Source organism: Lipophrys pholis (assembly GCF_963383615.2).
Source record: "Lipophrys pholis genome assembly, chromosome: 4".
In the NCBI taxonomy this organism is placed as follows: Eukaryota; Metazoa; Chordata; class Actinopteri; order Blenniiformes; family Blenniidae; genus Lipophrys; species Lipophrys pholis.
The window spans coordinates 25,163,513-25,179,976 of NC_137637.1; the positions used below are offsets into that span (position 1 = coordinate 25,163,513).

Below are 16,464 nucleotides of genomic sequence, written 5' to 3' on the forward strand. Positions count from 1 at the left end.
TTAAAATGAAAATAAGTAACTTTTCTAATCTTATAAGATGTATTTTCAAGAAGTATCGTCACAACAAAGGAAATATCTACCAAACACAAATGTCTGTACTTTTCGTTTGTGCTCACTAAATCAGAGAAAAATCAATGTGTATAATAACATTGGTTTTATTGTTACCAATGGAATAAAACAAATGTTGTTCTTGCTGTTTTGATAATTTTTCAGTCAAATGCCAAAATGAAGCTGGTACGAAGTCTGGCAGTGTGTGAGGAGTCCTCTGGTCCGTTCTCCAATGATGGACCTCCAGAATCGGTACTGTTCCCCTTTCATAACCTCCTTTTACAACCTGCACCTAGCCTTATCTATAAATGTTTGTTATGTAGTAATTCATATTTCATATGACATTTAATCTCATAGTTAATAAATATGAATTTCTAGGATATCATCCAGCTTCACATTAGCTGTCCCTCTGACAAGGAGGAGGAAAAATCTTCGAAGGATGAGTACGAAAATGAAGAGAAGGAGAAGAAGGACAAGACTCCTCGGAAGATGTTGTCTCGTGGTAAGATTCAAATTCAGCGGTTCAGAGCAGGTTGAAGCATGCTTGCGCCTTTTAGGATCTGGGGAAATGTTATCTGACACAAGAAACCCGGTGCTACACAATTCCATTGAAAGCTGAGTTACGGTGTCAGCCAAAATCAATCTCTTTAGCAAAGCATAAGGGGGAGTTTGTAGTGTCACAACAGTCATATTTAATTATCTCGACTCCATTTTCATTATCCAATTCAGAAGGTAGACAAAGTAATTTCACTGAAATATGATGGGATATCGCCCTCTTCTTTAATCACCTCCGTCTTCCTCTGCAGAGGCCCTCAGGTGTCAGTAGGCCCAAGAACAGCCGAGATGAAATGGCTCGCCCAACTGTCTAGTGTAGTGGAAAATAGTGGAAAATGATCCCCTGAAGAGTGAAGCGTGTGTGTGTGTGTGTGTGCAAGTGGTAGTATGGAAGAACAGCTACTCAGCATCTCCTGCTATTTGCTTCCGATGTTTATCCTCCCTGAACAACCTGGAATGTCTCCGCTGGTGTGTCGAGGTGCCATTTTAGGAGCTGTGCTTGGCAGCTTTCTGACTTGGCTCTTCCAATCTGACTTTGACTTTATGAAAATGTCACGCTCCCTTTTTCTCACCACTATTGCAACTTTTTCTCTCCCCTGCCTGCCAATCTGCTTTTCTCCTCGATGTAACAGACTCCAGCCAGGAATACACCGACTCCACGGGCATCGACGTTCACGAGTTTCTGGTCAACACACTGAAAAACAATCCCAGGTATGACGTTATCCCCAAAAAAGGCTCACTGATACAACTAATAATAATGAGAGAATAGGAAATATGAATTAAATATGATAGACTATTCAATTTAAATCATTGGGTACATATAGCATGAATAATTTTACTTAAATGTAACAAACTATTGAAGTATATCCACAGACTTAATGAAAAGGGTTGATCTTTTTTTGTGTGTTTTAGATATTAACGTCCAACATCAGCTAGTCTTTCAGTAACTTGTTAAATGTTTGCACCAGATGAATGAAAACATGGACGTCACACATTTGTTTACATTAAAAAAAAGGTATGCTGTTTGTCAATTTAGCTGCACAATTGTGCAACATGAAATCCAGTTGTGCACATTTAAAACACGATCCATATACTTAGAAAATTTGTATTATAATCAGATGATTAATTCCTTTAAAGTCTAAACACTATCTTTCTTGGATCTGGGTTTGGCTGATGTTTGCAAAGTCACGGCTCAAGTCCAAATATTCATCCGGTGCAGGCCTTTGCATTTAAATCATGGAGGAGAGTTGTCCTGTGTCACCCAAAAATGACAAAACAATGACATTCAGTACAAATTAGGACCCAGATGGAGTTAAAAAATAAAAAAATAAAATAAAGAAGAAGAAAACAGTCTAAGGACATTATTATGGAGGATTGTAATGTCACTGTGGGAATATTGTTACTGACACCAGCTCACTCACCCCCCCACCCCCCTTCCCTGCTCTGTTTCCCCCTTTGGCCCACCAGGGATCGAATGATGCTGCTCAAACTAGAACAAGATATCCTGGAGTTCATTAATGACGACAAGTAAGCCCTGCTCTTCATAACACTTGCTAGTATTTAAATGTATCCCCCTGCATTCATTCCTTGTTATTTATCTTGTTACCTCAGCAAGCTATAAATATGTCAAGTTGTAGTTGACACATATTTTCCTCATGGGAGACGTTTCAGATGACAGGGAAACACAAGGTGATAGCCAAAATACTGTGACCAAAATGGTGCTTGAAGAGATTCATTTTTGTTCGAAACATGTTGTTAGGTTATATTACAAAGTTTGGATATCTATAGAATTGACATTTTTTGCATTTACCTATTACTACTATGTGTATTAGGTTGTCATCGTGGGGAGAAAAAGAGACTTGAACTTGACTTGCTACTAAGTCTTTTATCTGTGTGTCCCCTGCAGTAATCAGTATAAGAAGTTTCCTCAGATGACTTCCTATCACCGTATGCTGCTGCACCGCGTGGCTGCCTACTTCGGCATGGACCACAATGTGGATCAGACGGGGAAGGCTGTCATTATCAATAAGACAGGCAACACGCGCATGTGAGTGTGCTTCCTGTTTTCTCGCTATTTAGAGCTTGAACTTTCTTTCAACCTGATAAGTTGAATCTGGTTGCATTTTTATATATATATATATATATATATATATATTTTTTTTTAGCTATTTACAAGACCTTGTGCAATTTCATTTAGATGTATTTTTTTATTTTGTACGCAGATACAAGCACAGAAAAAGGTGTAAAGCGTTGAAGGTTGCCAACCTCTGGCCTAACCCATCTGCCATACTGCAGTTTGTTCGGTGGATGTTAACTACGTGTTTTCATGTAAACATTCAATTAAAAAGTTGAGAAGTGAGGGCATTAGAATTATCTCTATATATATTCTTCAATCTATATGTTGGTAAATTTGCTTTCGGCTTAAAGAAAAATAAATACATTTCTTCACAAGAGTGGTTTAGAGGGTATGAACAAAGCAACATGACTATTTTAAACACCTTGAAGGCAAAAAGCAGCATGGAGCAGAGGTGAAATAAGCTACTGTGATTATGAAGGGAAACGATATGAACAGAGAAATACAGCAACAATGAGCTATAATGGTATCCAAAGGGTATGTTCACAACTGAGACAGAAAATGTAACGGAGTGGAAAGTTTGTTTCTAAATCGGTCTCCTCTGAAAAGCACAAGTTTAGTTTAAACCTTTCATGGACTCAATCAGTTAAAGTTCACAAGTCGATGAACGGCAAAAAGACTTCACTTTTCTCTCTGAACGATCACTTGAGACATCAATTTATCAACCCGCGGTTTGAAGTTCAGTTATATCCCCGAGCGTTTCCCCGGAGTCCTAACCCCAAATGTTTGATGCACAAAGATGCATAATTTTTCTTCCCTGCCTGTAATAAGTTGCCAGGATGGAAATCATATCAAATATTTATCATGGAGGTTCTCACTTGTAGCAGAGCTACTGTCAAAGTTTTTTTGAAATGCTGTACATCATAATACTACTTTTTTTTTTTTTTTTTTAGGTTTCTGCTTGTTGATAATGAAATAATTATTATTTAATTATTAAACAACTTGAACCTGAAGCAAGATCATTAAAAAAAAAAAAAAAAAAAAGTCTGTTGCCAAATTTGGCCAAAGTTTTAGAATATAACATTTGCACTTACAAACAACAGTACATGGACATATGCAGCGTTTGGGGAGGCTTCAGAATCCTGATCAAATGTTCTGGATGCGATTTTTGACTCAAAACTTTTTGTTGGCTTGTAAACTTGCTGAAGGTTGTAGCTGGATCAGGTCATATTTGATTTTCAGTTTCAGAAGCTCCTTTCTTTCACTTCTTTTTATTTAACCTTTCACTTGCTTTTAATTCATTTCTTCCGCTTCACCGTGTTTGGTCTGCTAACAAGGCGTCTGTGTCCTTTACTTTTCTGCAGCCCAGAGCAAAGGTTCTCTGAACACATCAAGGATGAGCGCAACATGGACTTCCAGAAGAAATTCATCCTGAAGAGAGATGACGCTAGCATGGACAAAGATGATAATCAGGTAGGCACACGTCCATAAATTCATCTTTTTTCAACTAAGGATTGCTGGAGCCAGTCGCAGCCGACTGCGGGTGAAATCTGGGTACGCTGTGAACAAGTGGCCAGTGCATCACCGGGTAAACACAGAGAGACAATCACTCACAAAGAATCATCGATTAGCCTTACATGCATGTGTTTTGGACTGTCGCAGGAAATTGGAGACAATCCACACATACACAGGAGAAACAAGCAAATTCTGCAAAGAGAAAATACTGACCCCTACACCAAAACAGCACTGAAAAAAACCCATTACAAAGTCTGAAAAATTGTAAATTGGAAGCATCCTATAGTCGACCCCGTGCCTATTAATTCAGCTCTGAGCTTTCAGATACAGAAACCGTTAAGATTATGAGGATTCTCATTTCTAAACAATCTCTTCTTGCAATGTTGATGTGTGGTGCAAGTTTCTCACACTACTGAAACAAGTGAAGCAGTATTTGTTCGAAGCTCTGACACTTTTCTTTGGCGCCTAATGCCTGCACAGATTTGTCATATTCGTTTTGTATGATTCTGTTTTATCACGTTTGTGGTGCTAAACCTTCCCACGCTGATTGCGTCTCTCAGAAACTCTCAGTTCGCACAGTTTCCATTCTGCTGTCTTGTTTTGACAAGAGACATCTGCTATTCTTCACATGCTATTGTTGTTATCATGCAAGTTGTTGCTGCGTTTCTCTCCGGCAGGTTGCACAAACAGTGACGGCAACGGTATTAACAAGTTTTTAGGTTGAAATGCGATATTCGGTCGCTCAATCCATTGAGTTTGGACTGTCTTCCTAAATGTCAGATTCGCGTGCCGCTGCAGGACGGGCGGCGCAGCAAGTCGATTGAAGAGCGTGAGGAAGAATATCAGCGGGTACGAGACCGGATCTTTGCCCGAGAAGTAAGTATTGAGCCATGGCGGGGCAACAGGAACAAGAAGGCCAGATTATCACTGAACCATTGACTAATTCATGGCATGAAGTCTTTAACGTTTTGGGATCTGTCAGGATAGATGTGCAAAAACATTGTTGTTGTAACTACTCCTTGAAGAATGATCCTTTTCATAATGTGCAGGTGTCCTTTTATTTACAGTCCTCTCAGAATGGATACATCAACGACAACAGGTAAGATGATGCGTCCTCCCACAGACGTCAGTGTGTGTCATTCATAGACTTCATCCCTCCCACCTCTCCCGTTAACATGTTTGTTTCTTAGCTTTCAGCAATGATAGTTTTAACTCTTCACTTGTTTTTTCTGTATAAAGTTATTGTTCAAAGCTCATTTAACCAAAACATGAACATCAGGTTGATTTTAGGTAAACTATAAGTGAGTTTTTGTTGCTTTTCTCATATTTATCGTGCTTTAAAAAAAACCCAACATATATATATGTATTTGATCATTTTCTTTGAGGGTCTTTAAGAAAGATTTGTAAATAGAAAAAGTTTTATGGGGAATAAAGCGTCATTCTTTCCCAAAGCAGTGTGTATCAAGATATTAGGACTTAATATGTTCAGAGATAGAAGGCGGGGGCTTTTCCAAAGTTTCCTACTGTTTTTTTGTTGTTGTTTTTAACCACCTTTTCACAGTTTCACACACTGTGATTGCCGCCACCTCCCTCCTCTTTTACCTCACCCACCTTTCTCTAAACCTTCCCCCACTCTCCAATCCAGTGCTGTAACCTTAGCGTTTTCTCCTAATGTTAACCTCAACAGACTTTCCACCGAAGGCTACTGCTCTAGCTCTCAAAAGAGGAGGCAGATCTTTAGGTATTGGGGTACTACTGACTGGCTTGTGTGTTGCCATATACATCTTTCAAAGTGGTTTGGTGATGATAGTGGTGACTTGTGGTGGTTATTATACTTGCTTGGCGTAGTCGGCTGATTAATGGCTATTCCAGCATTGCATTGTGGGGTTTCCCATGACCCATGCATGGCTGCTTTGTGGTTTCACTGGGGACTGATTGACCTACTTACCCTTCCACCCATCCACCGTCAACTACATTTTTATATGAAGTAAGTGCATCACGTTCACAGTAACCTGTTTGTTTTGTGATTCACTTAGTTTTTGTTAACATGTTACTTGTTTCCTAGTAAGTACGTTATGAAAGGAAAGAGACACAATACCAGCAAATGAAAGAGTGACATTTGTTTAAAATTGTTTTCAAAGTAAAATGAGATGCAGCTACCATCTGTTTTCATTATAATGTAATTATTTATTTTTTTGGGGGGGGCGGGGGGTATCCAATACTGTGAATGTTGAAAAGATGTAGAATTGTGAAGGTTAATAACATTTGTAATACATGCCTAAAGCTCGGTTCAGCTTCTGTACAAACCTGTTGATCACATGTGGGACAGAGTAATTCAATCTAATCTGTTTCATTTATATCATAGTAATAATAAGAGGTGTATGCTCAACTGATCCCAGGGTCACCAGAGCCACTCACTGCAATTTATACTGTAGACCTGGCTAATTTCTATGCTGAATGCACTCCGTGATGCATCCTGATGCTTTTCCAGAAATGACGATGATAATTAAATGTAACTAGCCACTGTCGAGTTATTTCTGCATCCCGACTCTTAACATAGGTAGATTTTAGCAACCAGTTGCTGCTTCTCAGTGACTAAGGGGTTCCTAAATTGAAATAAGTTTTCATTAAACATGTTTATTGATGATTATCATTGTTAGTTGGTTTTGGAAATTCTTTTTGTTTGCACATCTGTTGCCACGTTGTTGTTCAGCCACGGCACCAATCCTGAAAAGAAAAAAAGTGAAAGTAGTTACATACATACTATTCATTACAACATAGTTACAGACCAGGATATATGCAAACATCTTCTTATTTCTCGACAACCAGATCTAGTCGTTTGGCCTTATTTCTGATGTGAAGCCATTATATGTCACTGATAATGTTTTCACTTACAGTACATACTTGAATTCTTGGTTAATATCAAGAAAATAAGCCAATAATCACTTGGTGTATGCCCATTGATAAATCAGGCAAATGCCAGCTAAAGGTACACTGTTGTGAGCTGTCCTTTGTGTACAAAATATTATGCAGCGCCTTAAGAGTACCTGTCAAACACAGTCCTGTTATTGTGCCTTGTGTAGCTGTAAGATTGCAGTTTTTAATCCTCAGCCTCTGTCCATGTTTAGTAAATACATTTCTTATTACCTTCATGTGTTGTAAACTATACATTGGACTATAGCTTCACATTGAATCTAAAATGGTATTAATGATGTATGTTTGAGACTTTTTTTCTGATGAAACCCATCATTCATATCAAATATGTTTGACTTCCATGGTAAATAGTCATTACCTTTATGATAATTTCACCAATTTGGGGCAAATAAACAGAAACAAGATCATTGGCTAATTTAGCATTCAAGAAAAATGGAGGGTGATGCACATAAGAACAGCAGCAGCCTTTCTCTGTTAGTGCATGTGATGGGGATTGCTGTTGGAGATGAAACACCATGTGATCAGTGGCAGAATCTCTCCTCTTCCGCTCATCCTGCTCTCGTCCTCGTCTGCAGAGCGAAGCGAACAAGTGTGCGCCTGCCTGTGCAGAGAATGCCAGAGCACCCACCCTTCCTTAAAATAGGCTGTGCAGAGAGAGGCCTCAAAATAGATCCTCCATTAATTACCGTCTCTCTGAAATATTTATGAGCCACAGCCACCTTTAAACACTACTCGCTATGACTAGGGTTTTACAACCCATACATCCCTGTTTTTGGTCAGTTTCCCCACAATCTGTCGTACATATTTTCAATTCATTCTACCTTTTTGTCTTTTTTTTTTTCCCCCCCACTCGGACATGCTCTGCTCATATCCCCCTTCCTGCTCTTAGAGGATGATAAAAGCAAGTGTTTACAGCTGACTGGGCTGTTCTTTTTTTTTTTTTTTTTTTTTCCTCTGCTATCCTCAGTGCAGAGTCGTAGGTCTCTTCACCTGCAAGGCTTTCAACGTGCAGCTTTGTATGTATAGCATTACATAACATTGTCCTTTTTATTTTTTTTTCTTAATTCAGATTCATTATATTTCAGAGCTTAGCATCCGAACATATATCCAATGGTGATATGTCAATGGCAGAGCCACCCATTCACTTGTGATGCAGGGGTTTCCCCAAGAGTGGTGGTTACGCTTACAGTGTGATCATTGGTTTTCTTGGCAGCGGCCCTTATCCAGGGTGACAGCATCACAACAACACAATGAGTGTGTATACGGCAATATAGTTTAAAGAACCATAGTGGTGAACCAGTGGTAGCAAGTGATTATTTTGTAGTATAAGTGTGTGTGTGTGTCTGAGTGTTGTTGTACTCCTGCTCTTAACGTGTGAGTGATTTTTGTACATCTTCTATCAATTTAATTGAAAATTCTACCTGTGTGTCTTGGTCCGTGGTCACATTCTGTCTTAAATAAAACATATTCTAAGTGCATGTGCTACTGTCCTATGTATCTAAATGTGTTAACATATATGTTTGCATTCTGTGAGTCCTGTGTGTTGAACAGTGTCTTAGCTGGTTTCTGTGTTGAATTCATGGGCGTTTGTCTTATCTGGCATCACTGTGATATATCCCCTCAAACCCTGGTGTGGATTCAAGCACTGTTTCTCCCTGCATGTGTGTTTCCCTACATGGATGGGTTTGTGTGTGTGGATTTGTTTGTGGTCGTATGTTTCAAGTTGGAGATAATATCATTGGTGACATGTTGCCTGAGTTTGTATCGTGGGTACACTAATCCAGCCAATTATGCATCTCTGTTGAATGCCCCATCCTAAAGCCTACAACTGACTGTCCTTTTGAACTGTGATGGTCTTATTCTTCTTGCTCTTCTGCTTTTGCTTCCCCTTCTCTCCTCCTTAACTGTCTTTCTACCACCACCTACTTTCTTATACCCATCTATGTGCGTATCATCTTTTTATGTGTTCTCTCATTCTACCCTTCCTATTTTTTATGTCTCCTGTTTTTATTCAATATGCACTTTGTTTAATTTGCACATATCTCTCGTTCTCTACTGTGAGCATCCGTTCTCACTGTATCCTCGTCATGTCACCTCTCTTCCCTCCATCCCTCCGCTCTCTTCCTGTCGTCTCTCAGAGGGAACCGCGAGAGCTCCAGCCGAGCGTCTAGCAGTCGTCAGAGCAGCACGGACAGTGACATGAAGTGCCTGGAGCCACGGCCCTGGAGCAGCACAGACTCAGACAGCTCCAACCGCACCCTCCGGCCACCCGTCACCAAGGCCAGCAGCTTCTCTGGCATCTCCATCCTCACCAGGGGCGATAGCCTCGGCAGCAACAAAGGCTCACAGGGAAGCTGCAAAGGTTCTCGCTCTGGTAAGGTCTACAGAGAGAAGTGTGGCTCCATGAAAATACATTTAAATCGTCCTTTACTTAAAGACTTCTGTTCTTTAACATCTACTTTAACTTTTAACATTTAAGTGAAGTAATGCTTTGCCTTGAGTCTGGAGAGTCGCTATAGCATCGGCGCAAATTTGATACAGCTCCGGTTGTGGCAATTGTTGACTTCAGCATAAACTGATTTTTTGTCTGATTGTCAGTCTTAGCTTTATTTTCATAGACTGAGACTATACTGCTGTGACTTTGTTTGGACCAAAGTGTTCAATCAGACATGCAACAGACTTAACTATTGTGGGTTCATGATTTCATAGGATTACCATGCAAGCATTATTTCCTATATGTGTCATGCCGCCTTCTGCGTCACTCGGCCTGCCCCTATTCAGTTCTGATGTGTGTCCCCCACCTGCAGCCTCCCAGTCCAGCCGTAGCCTGCTTCCCTGCCCACCTCAACAGCCCCAGCAGCCACAGCCCCAACCCCAGGCACCACCTCAGGCTGCCCTACTGCCCACCCCACAGCAGCACCCCATGAGCAGCCACTTGATCGCTCAGGTAAGTGCATCTGCCGCCAACCACATCAGCATCTTAAATCAAACCAGTAGTGACCCGCTGTTCATCATTGATTTAATATCAATTTTTTTAATTCAAGTTGAGTTCAAAGCAGAAATCTGTAAGAATCTAATAAATTATTGGGAGTCTCAGTAACCATTTGTCTGATAGCAGACATTGCCTTTTTCTTTTCTTTTTGATTACAATTTATTTTGTCGACAGTTTTGAGTTTCTATATTAATCAAAAACTATATAATTTCCGTTACTATCCTGTCAGCTCATTAACAACTTTCCTTTTGTGTTCTAACCCTCATTTATCCTCCTTTGTCTTAATTTCTCTTTATTCCTTTTTCTCCATCTGCTTCCGATGCCTGTCCTCTCACTACCCTGCTGCACCCTTGTCTATGCTCTTTATTTCCTCCCTCTTTCTGGTGTGTATAGCCGGTGGCGTCTCTGCAGCCCTCTCAGCCTGTCTCCTACTCCAGCCCCTCCTGCCCCCAGGTTCTCCTGCCAGTTTCTCCTCCCCAGCAGTACACAATGGTACTGACACCTCCTATTAGCTTCATCTCTTTGTTTATCCAGTTAAGGACGACAGCGAGACTGACATCTTCACTTTACACACTTGGCAAATGCTGTACTCTACTAAAAAAAACACTTTGCACTCTGTCACCCTGTTCTTATTAATACCAGACGTTTCACTTAATTTTGGATTGCTATTGTCTTTTCTGGCTACTCAGGTATTACTTGTTCTGAGGCTGCATGCATATGTGGCAGTGCCTGGGAGGATGTAGTTGGATGGGAAAGAGTGCTATTGATTTTCAACACTCCGTTATAAGTAACACAAAGTGCCAGTTCAGCTTGAACGAGCACAAAGAAGACAACTGCAAAATGCAGTGACTGACAGTAGCTTTATTCATTAACATTCATTCACACACATTTGACTCATCGGTTAAAATTCTGATTGCGATAGACAAGATTTCCTACCATTTGACTGATGAGGTTATTCCTCAACTGCCCTCAGATTAACTGGTGCCAGTGTGATTAACCAGGTGAGCAAAGAGAGAAAACAGCACACGTTGCAGTTGACAACAATCCTGTAAACGACACCAGTATTATTAAGCTGCAGGCAACATGGACACTTCAATATTTATTATAAGAAATATTGCAAGTTTCATGTGATCGTACATAGCAAATTCTCTGCATGTCTTCAGACTAATTATTGCATGGTTGCATGCAGTTTGATCCGTCATGAACTACATGCAACTTCCTAAGATTTGGGAAAGTTGACGACGGGCCGTCGCTCTGCAGCATGTCCATTCAGCTCCTCTCTTTTATCGAGAACGCCACAGCAAGTGATTGCAACTTGAACTTTGTTGATAATATTTATATATTTTGTTTTAATTTTGGAATTCTTCCAGAAGTCACTTTGAGTTTGTGTGATTTTACCAAACAAATTTCTTTTATCATCGAAAACAGCAAAGTGGTGTTGTTAGTCACCAAGAATTAACAAGAACCAAAGGCGTTTATTCAATGCTCATATTTTCAAGTCTTTTACACAGATATGATTTTAGCATTACAGCTCTGAAGATCACACCATCTGCAGCCCCATATCTTATGTTTTAACCCCGTCCTCCTCCCAGGGAGAAGAGCTTGCACCCCAGTTTACCCAGATGACGCTGAGTCGGCAGGGCTCCAGTGAGAACCCTGAGCCTCCCCCGATGTACCAGGCTCCGCCCACGGTGCTGTCGCAGCACCCACCACCTCAGACCAGCTACATCATGGCTACCACGGGTCAGCCCATGCCGCCTCCATCTGGCTACCAGCCCGCCACTGGACACCCGCATCCTCCACCTCCACCGCCTCCTCCATCTCAGCCTGTCATGCAGGCTCCTCCACCCCCACAAGGCTACATGCAGCCCCCTCCACCTCAACAGGTACGTCTACTCGCAGGGGCTGCCAGACAAAGACCTACTTTTTCATTGCTCTTAAGTCCTCAATATACCTGTTGCTTCTGTTACCGATATACATGCTAAAATGTCCACATATGCCTACAACCATTAATAATTTTAGGTTTTAGATCTTTTTCCCCAAGGAGATATTTTCGAGCTTTAAAATTCACAAGAAGCATGTTTAGACACCACAGTTCATTAGTATTCAGAGTAATCGTTCTGAATGACTGATAAGCAACGATTGTTGGTCATTGAAACATTCTGAACTTGAATCATGGCAAACCAAGACAAGACCTCTCCGATTTGTCTGTTATGTTGCAAACTTTTCAAAATAGTACACTTTACCACTCGAGACTGCCATGGCATTCAAGTGTGCAGCTGCTAATGGTCCATATACGAGTCTGTCAGGAATCATTCTTGCACCAGAACAGAATATAACTTTTCTAAGAATTTGTCTGAGGTGTATGATTGAGCAAGGGTCGTAGGAACAACATGCAAACTCTACTCAGAAAGGCTCCCAAGCCCAGACTCGATTCTCTGATATTCTCGCTGTGAGGCGGCAGTGCTTATGGCTACTCCCCCTATCTGAACATTGATGGTTGAACCTGTGAGACCAAAACTATCATCACATTTTTAACTTTGCGATATGTTAATTAGTCTCACTGCACTTTTAATTTCTTGACAAAATTAATCTATAGTACTTCCTACGGACTCAGTTGGTGTTTGATGAGAGAAAAGGCTACTTGCTTTGATTGTTAAACTTTAGAGATTTTTTCATTTCAACATGGACTGATTCAACTCAGCATGGGTTTCATCACAGGAACCAAACTACAGCAGTCAGTCCTCGTCCATCTTCTCTCTCTGCTTAATGAAATAATTCCCCATCTAATTACACAAGTTCTACCCAACATTCAAAGTTTCTATCATCGGTTGTCATGGTATCAGATTTGCATCTCAGCTTAGCTGCAGAACTATACTTTGGTGATATTTATCAACCCATTCGTCTTGTGTGGCTCTCTTATTCAAATCATTGGCGCTGGAGCCTGTCACAGCCGGCACACAGCAATCAAGGGAAAGTGCATCCTGTATGGTCCACTTCAGTGTTAACACAGAAGGACAAATCAGACATTTACACCCACAACTAGTCACAGATTGACTCAACAAGCATGTGTGTGGATTGTAGCTGGAATACCTGCAGAAATAGGGGGAAGATGCAAACTTCACACAGATTGTGGATAATTTTTTCTGTATTGCAAAAATCAAAGGGACTTTGGTGAAATGAAGTCAAAATAAAATAAATGAGTGGGAACATAAAACTATGAATCATTTTGGTACAGATCACATTTTTAATGTTTAATTTATTGTTGATGTATTACAGTTGATTTGAATTACAAAATGCTTTGTTGTCAAAACCATGGTTGTAATAACAGTTGAAGCCTCAATACTGCAATAAAAAGCTTCCAGTGCTGGATAAACAGTAATATTTCATAATCTGCCAAAGATTTGGAAATCTGGCATCCAACGATTAATTACCTTGGCATCGAATAAAACTTGCGGCGTAAGCGTTGGGTCGGCACAATTTGTTTTAAGCTCTGTGGGCTCGGGGTTGTCTTTCACTTTGAGGCATGACAACGTTTTCAAGTAAAAACGCAAAACTTTAATTGTGCTTTTTGGGTGTCCGCTTACACTGCTCGGAGCCACTGAAACGCAACTTTTTGAAAATGGCTCCCCAGGTGGAACTTGGAAATGCTCCAACTCCATTGTCATGTAAGTGGGCGAAAACACAACTTTCTGAAAACCACAAGCGTCCGTCTTCATGTAGATGGCGGTACTGATGCTTCTGCGCACTAATGCCGTAGCAAATGGTTCTTCTGCACATGCGCGAGTCGATGGACAATAACAACAACGGTAGTTTTATAGTTGAATCACCATAATAGCAATCTAACTTTGTCGTTCGTCCATATGAAAGTACTCGTTATTGTTAATGTTCATAGCGTACTGTTCTCTGCCTCTAGTTTTCATTCCAAAAACAACAATGGCACCCACAAGTGGCCCAACTACACTCTACATCACTTTCAGTGTTTCTGCCATTACCGTAAAAACATTTTTAGAGCATTGCTGTGAAACAAAAATGCAAAAACCGTATGTTCAGACTTGAAACGTCGTGTAAACGGGAGAGCCCCTGCTGTGAGAGAACGGTGCTAAACACCACTCTACTCTGCCATACTGTTGGTGTGTATGATTTTTGAAATGAAAAGTACACCTTATCTGCATTGGTACACAATTTCTAGAGCAGCCTTTGACTCATTATTTAATCAATTGATTCTTTATGCTTTATTGGACATATTACGGCTGATCCAACTCTACTGACTGATATTCAAGTTGTCCTGGTTCAGCCATCTCGAAACAAACACTTCCTCAATTCCTAATGCTATTAAATTAATTTAACTTAATACATATGCCAAGTATGACATTCAGCAGTGGGATTGAGCAACTGTTGGGAGTTTGATCCACAGGCTCTTGACAGCTGTGCTTCACCTTCATGAGCTCGATCTCAGTCAGTCAGATTTCCTTATGTGACAATGAGTTCTCTTACACTGTCATTCTCCAACTTCCTCTCCTCAGCTCTTTGCTTGGATCCATAAAGCAGTCATTATAATTAATTTGAGGAGCGAGGACTGCCTTTACCTGGCCATTACACACCCTGTGGGAGATATTAGTAGTGCTGCTCTGGGGCTCAGCTGTAATAGTTTAGTTTATTTCGAGGTGTTTTTAGTGGTGGGAGACGCTGCTTTCTCTCTAAACTGGCAAAACTTTTGTCTTTAAAAGACGGCCAGTTGGCGTCAATTTAAAGCGTCAATTTTAGCATATAAACCCACAAGAAAAAAACTATTCCGAGACCAGACCGACTGTTTTCCTCCAGCTCTAACGGTGAAGTGAAGGTTTCCTTACATCAAATGCACAATGACCGCAGCCTCATAATCGCAGTATAGTTTTGTGTCTCCACTGATATCCTTTCAATCTGGTTCTTAGTTTTTGGCCTCCTGATGCACTGTAGAACTTGTTCTTATCTTTTTCATAACTGATCCACTTTTCCTGTTTTCTCCTGTGTTTTTTCTCTGGCTTTCATTCTCTGCGATTTTATTTTGTAGTTCCAAGCTCTGACCTATATACATGGTACCTTTTTGTGCCTTTGATCGCTCCACAATACTTGTGCAAGCAGAGCTGGTTGGGAAAGAAAGATGCGCTGTGTTCGGTATGTGTGGGCGGTCGAAAGTGTAGCAGGAGTGCAAATCCTGACACCGCTGCAGTCTCTGGATGGGGCTTATTGTTGTCACGTATGCATATGAAGATGGAGGCAGGAACTATCGATCTTCCTAACATTCAGCTTCTCCTCTCTGTGCCTGTGTGATGTCTCATTTGGAGTTTCTGTATGCTACATTTAGCACAGTTGTATAAGCTTTAAGACCCCTGTGTCTACTGTTGTTTTACTTTACATTCACCACTGCTGCTCGGATGTGCTTGCAGAAGTTTAGTGAGCAGAAGTTCAACTCTCTTATGTATCCCACAGCCGGAGCGGATATGTGAACTTCAGCAATTTGTCATATTTCAGTTTGGCATCACTCCAACGCCCAATTTTTCAGATAAAAATCCAGACATCACCTCAGCATTAACCTGACGACCATATCAGGACTAGCCGATGGTCACAGGATTTGGCTCCAGATGTTTTTAAATGAGTGTGAATGTTCAACTTTTTGTTCTCTCTACAGATACAAGTGTCATACTACCCTCCTGGTCAGTATCCCAGTTCGGGCCAGCAGTACCGTGTGCCCCAGCCAATGTCCCACCAGGTGTCTTATCCTGCCCAGCGCACACAACCCATGCCTCAGCCCACACAGCAGTCAGGTCAGTCTGGGAAAAGCAGAAACAAAATAAATGCAAAACTGTCCATTTTGGCTCCTGGAATCTCCATTCAGCAAATTTCATACTGCTTTTTGTTTTGATAAACTTTACCTCGTATTAGAGTGAACTTTTGTTTGCCTCTGCATTATTTTATTTGAAGGGATATTGTTAAGGAAAACCTGGTAATAATCAGTTGCAAGTGAATTGTTGATCTAAAAGTGTGGATAAGGTTAAACTTTCTGTAAAATTTTGTATTATCTCAAAGTGGTCTGTAATGAAAACAGATTTCTTGTTTACGACCCAAATGAGCTTCATCTCATTTTCAAATGTTTGTATTTCCATTCTCTATAGACGTTTCAAATTGGGCTTGGCTTGCAGTTGCTTTCTTCACAATATATGACATGTCATTTATATAGCAAAAAGGGCTTTTTAACTAATTCATGAAACACAATAGTCAAATATAACTCCTACTTCAAAGTACGCATGTTGAAAACTGCTAATTCATGCTCAGTTTTCAGTTGACCAGGTGAAAGGTTGAATGT

General features: G+C 40.6%; 1 protein-coding gene across 4 annotated transcripts in view; it reads left to right on the plus strand.

Moving 5' to 3' along the window:
* r3hdm2 (R3H domain containing 2) overlaps positions 1-16,464 on the plus strand; it is a 55,349-nt gene that overhangs the window by 27,621 nt on the left and 11,264 nt on the right. For 2 of the 4 annotated variants that reach the window (XM_080460673.1, XM_080460674.1), the window contains exons 7-19: positions 214-300; positions 427-550; positions 1,236-1,314; positions 2,071-2,130; positions 2,510-2,650; positions 4,042-4,150; positions 4,973-5,068; positions 5,242-5,291; positions 9,265-9,500; positions 9,934-10,073; positions 10,512-10,610; positions 11,711-12,004; positions 15,790-15,925. In XM_080460673.1, the coding sequence (XP_080316799.1) occupies positions 214-300; positions 427-550; positions 1,236-1,314; positions 2,071-2,130; positions 2,510-2,650; positions 4,042-4,150; positions 4,973-5,068; positions 5,242-5,291; positions 9,265-9,500; positions 9,934-10,073; positions 10,512-10,610; positions 11,711-12,004; positions 15,790-15,925 (1,651 nt within the window). The remainder of the gene's footprint in view (positions 1-213; positions 301-426; positions 551-1,235; positions 1,315-2,070; positions 2,131-2,509; positions 2,651-4,041; positions 4,151-4,972; positions 5,069-5,241; positions 5,292-9,264; positions 9,501-9,933; positions 10,074-10,511; positions 10,611-11,710; positions 12,005-15,789; positions 15,926-16,464) is intronic. The other 2 variants (XM_080460675.1, XM_080460676.1) reach the window with 2 other exon arrangements.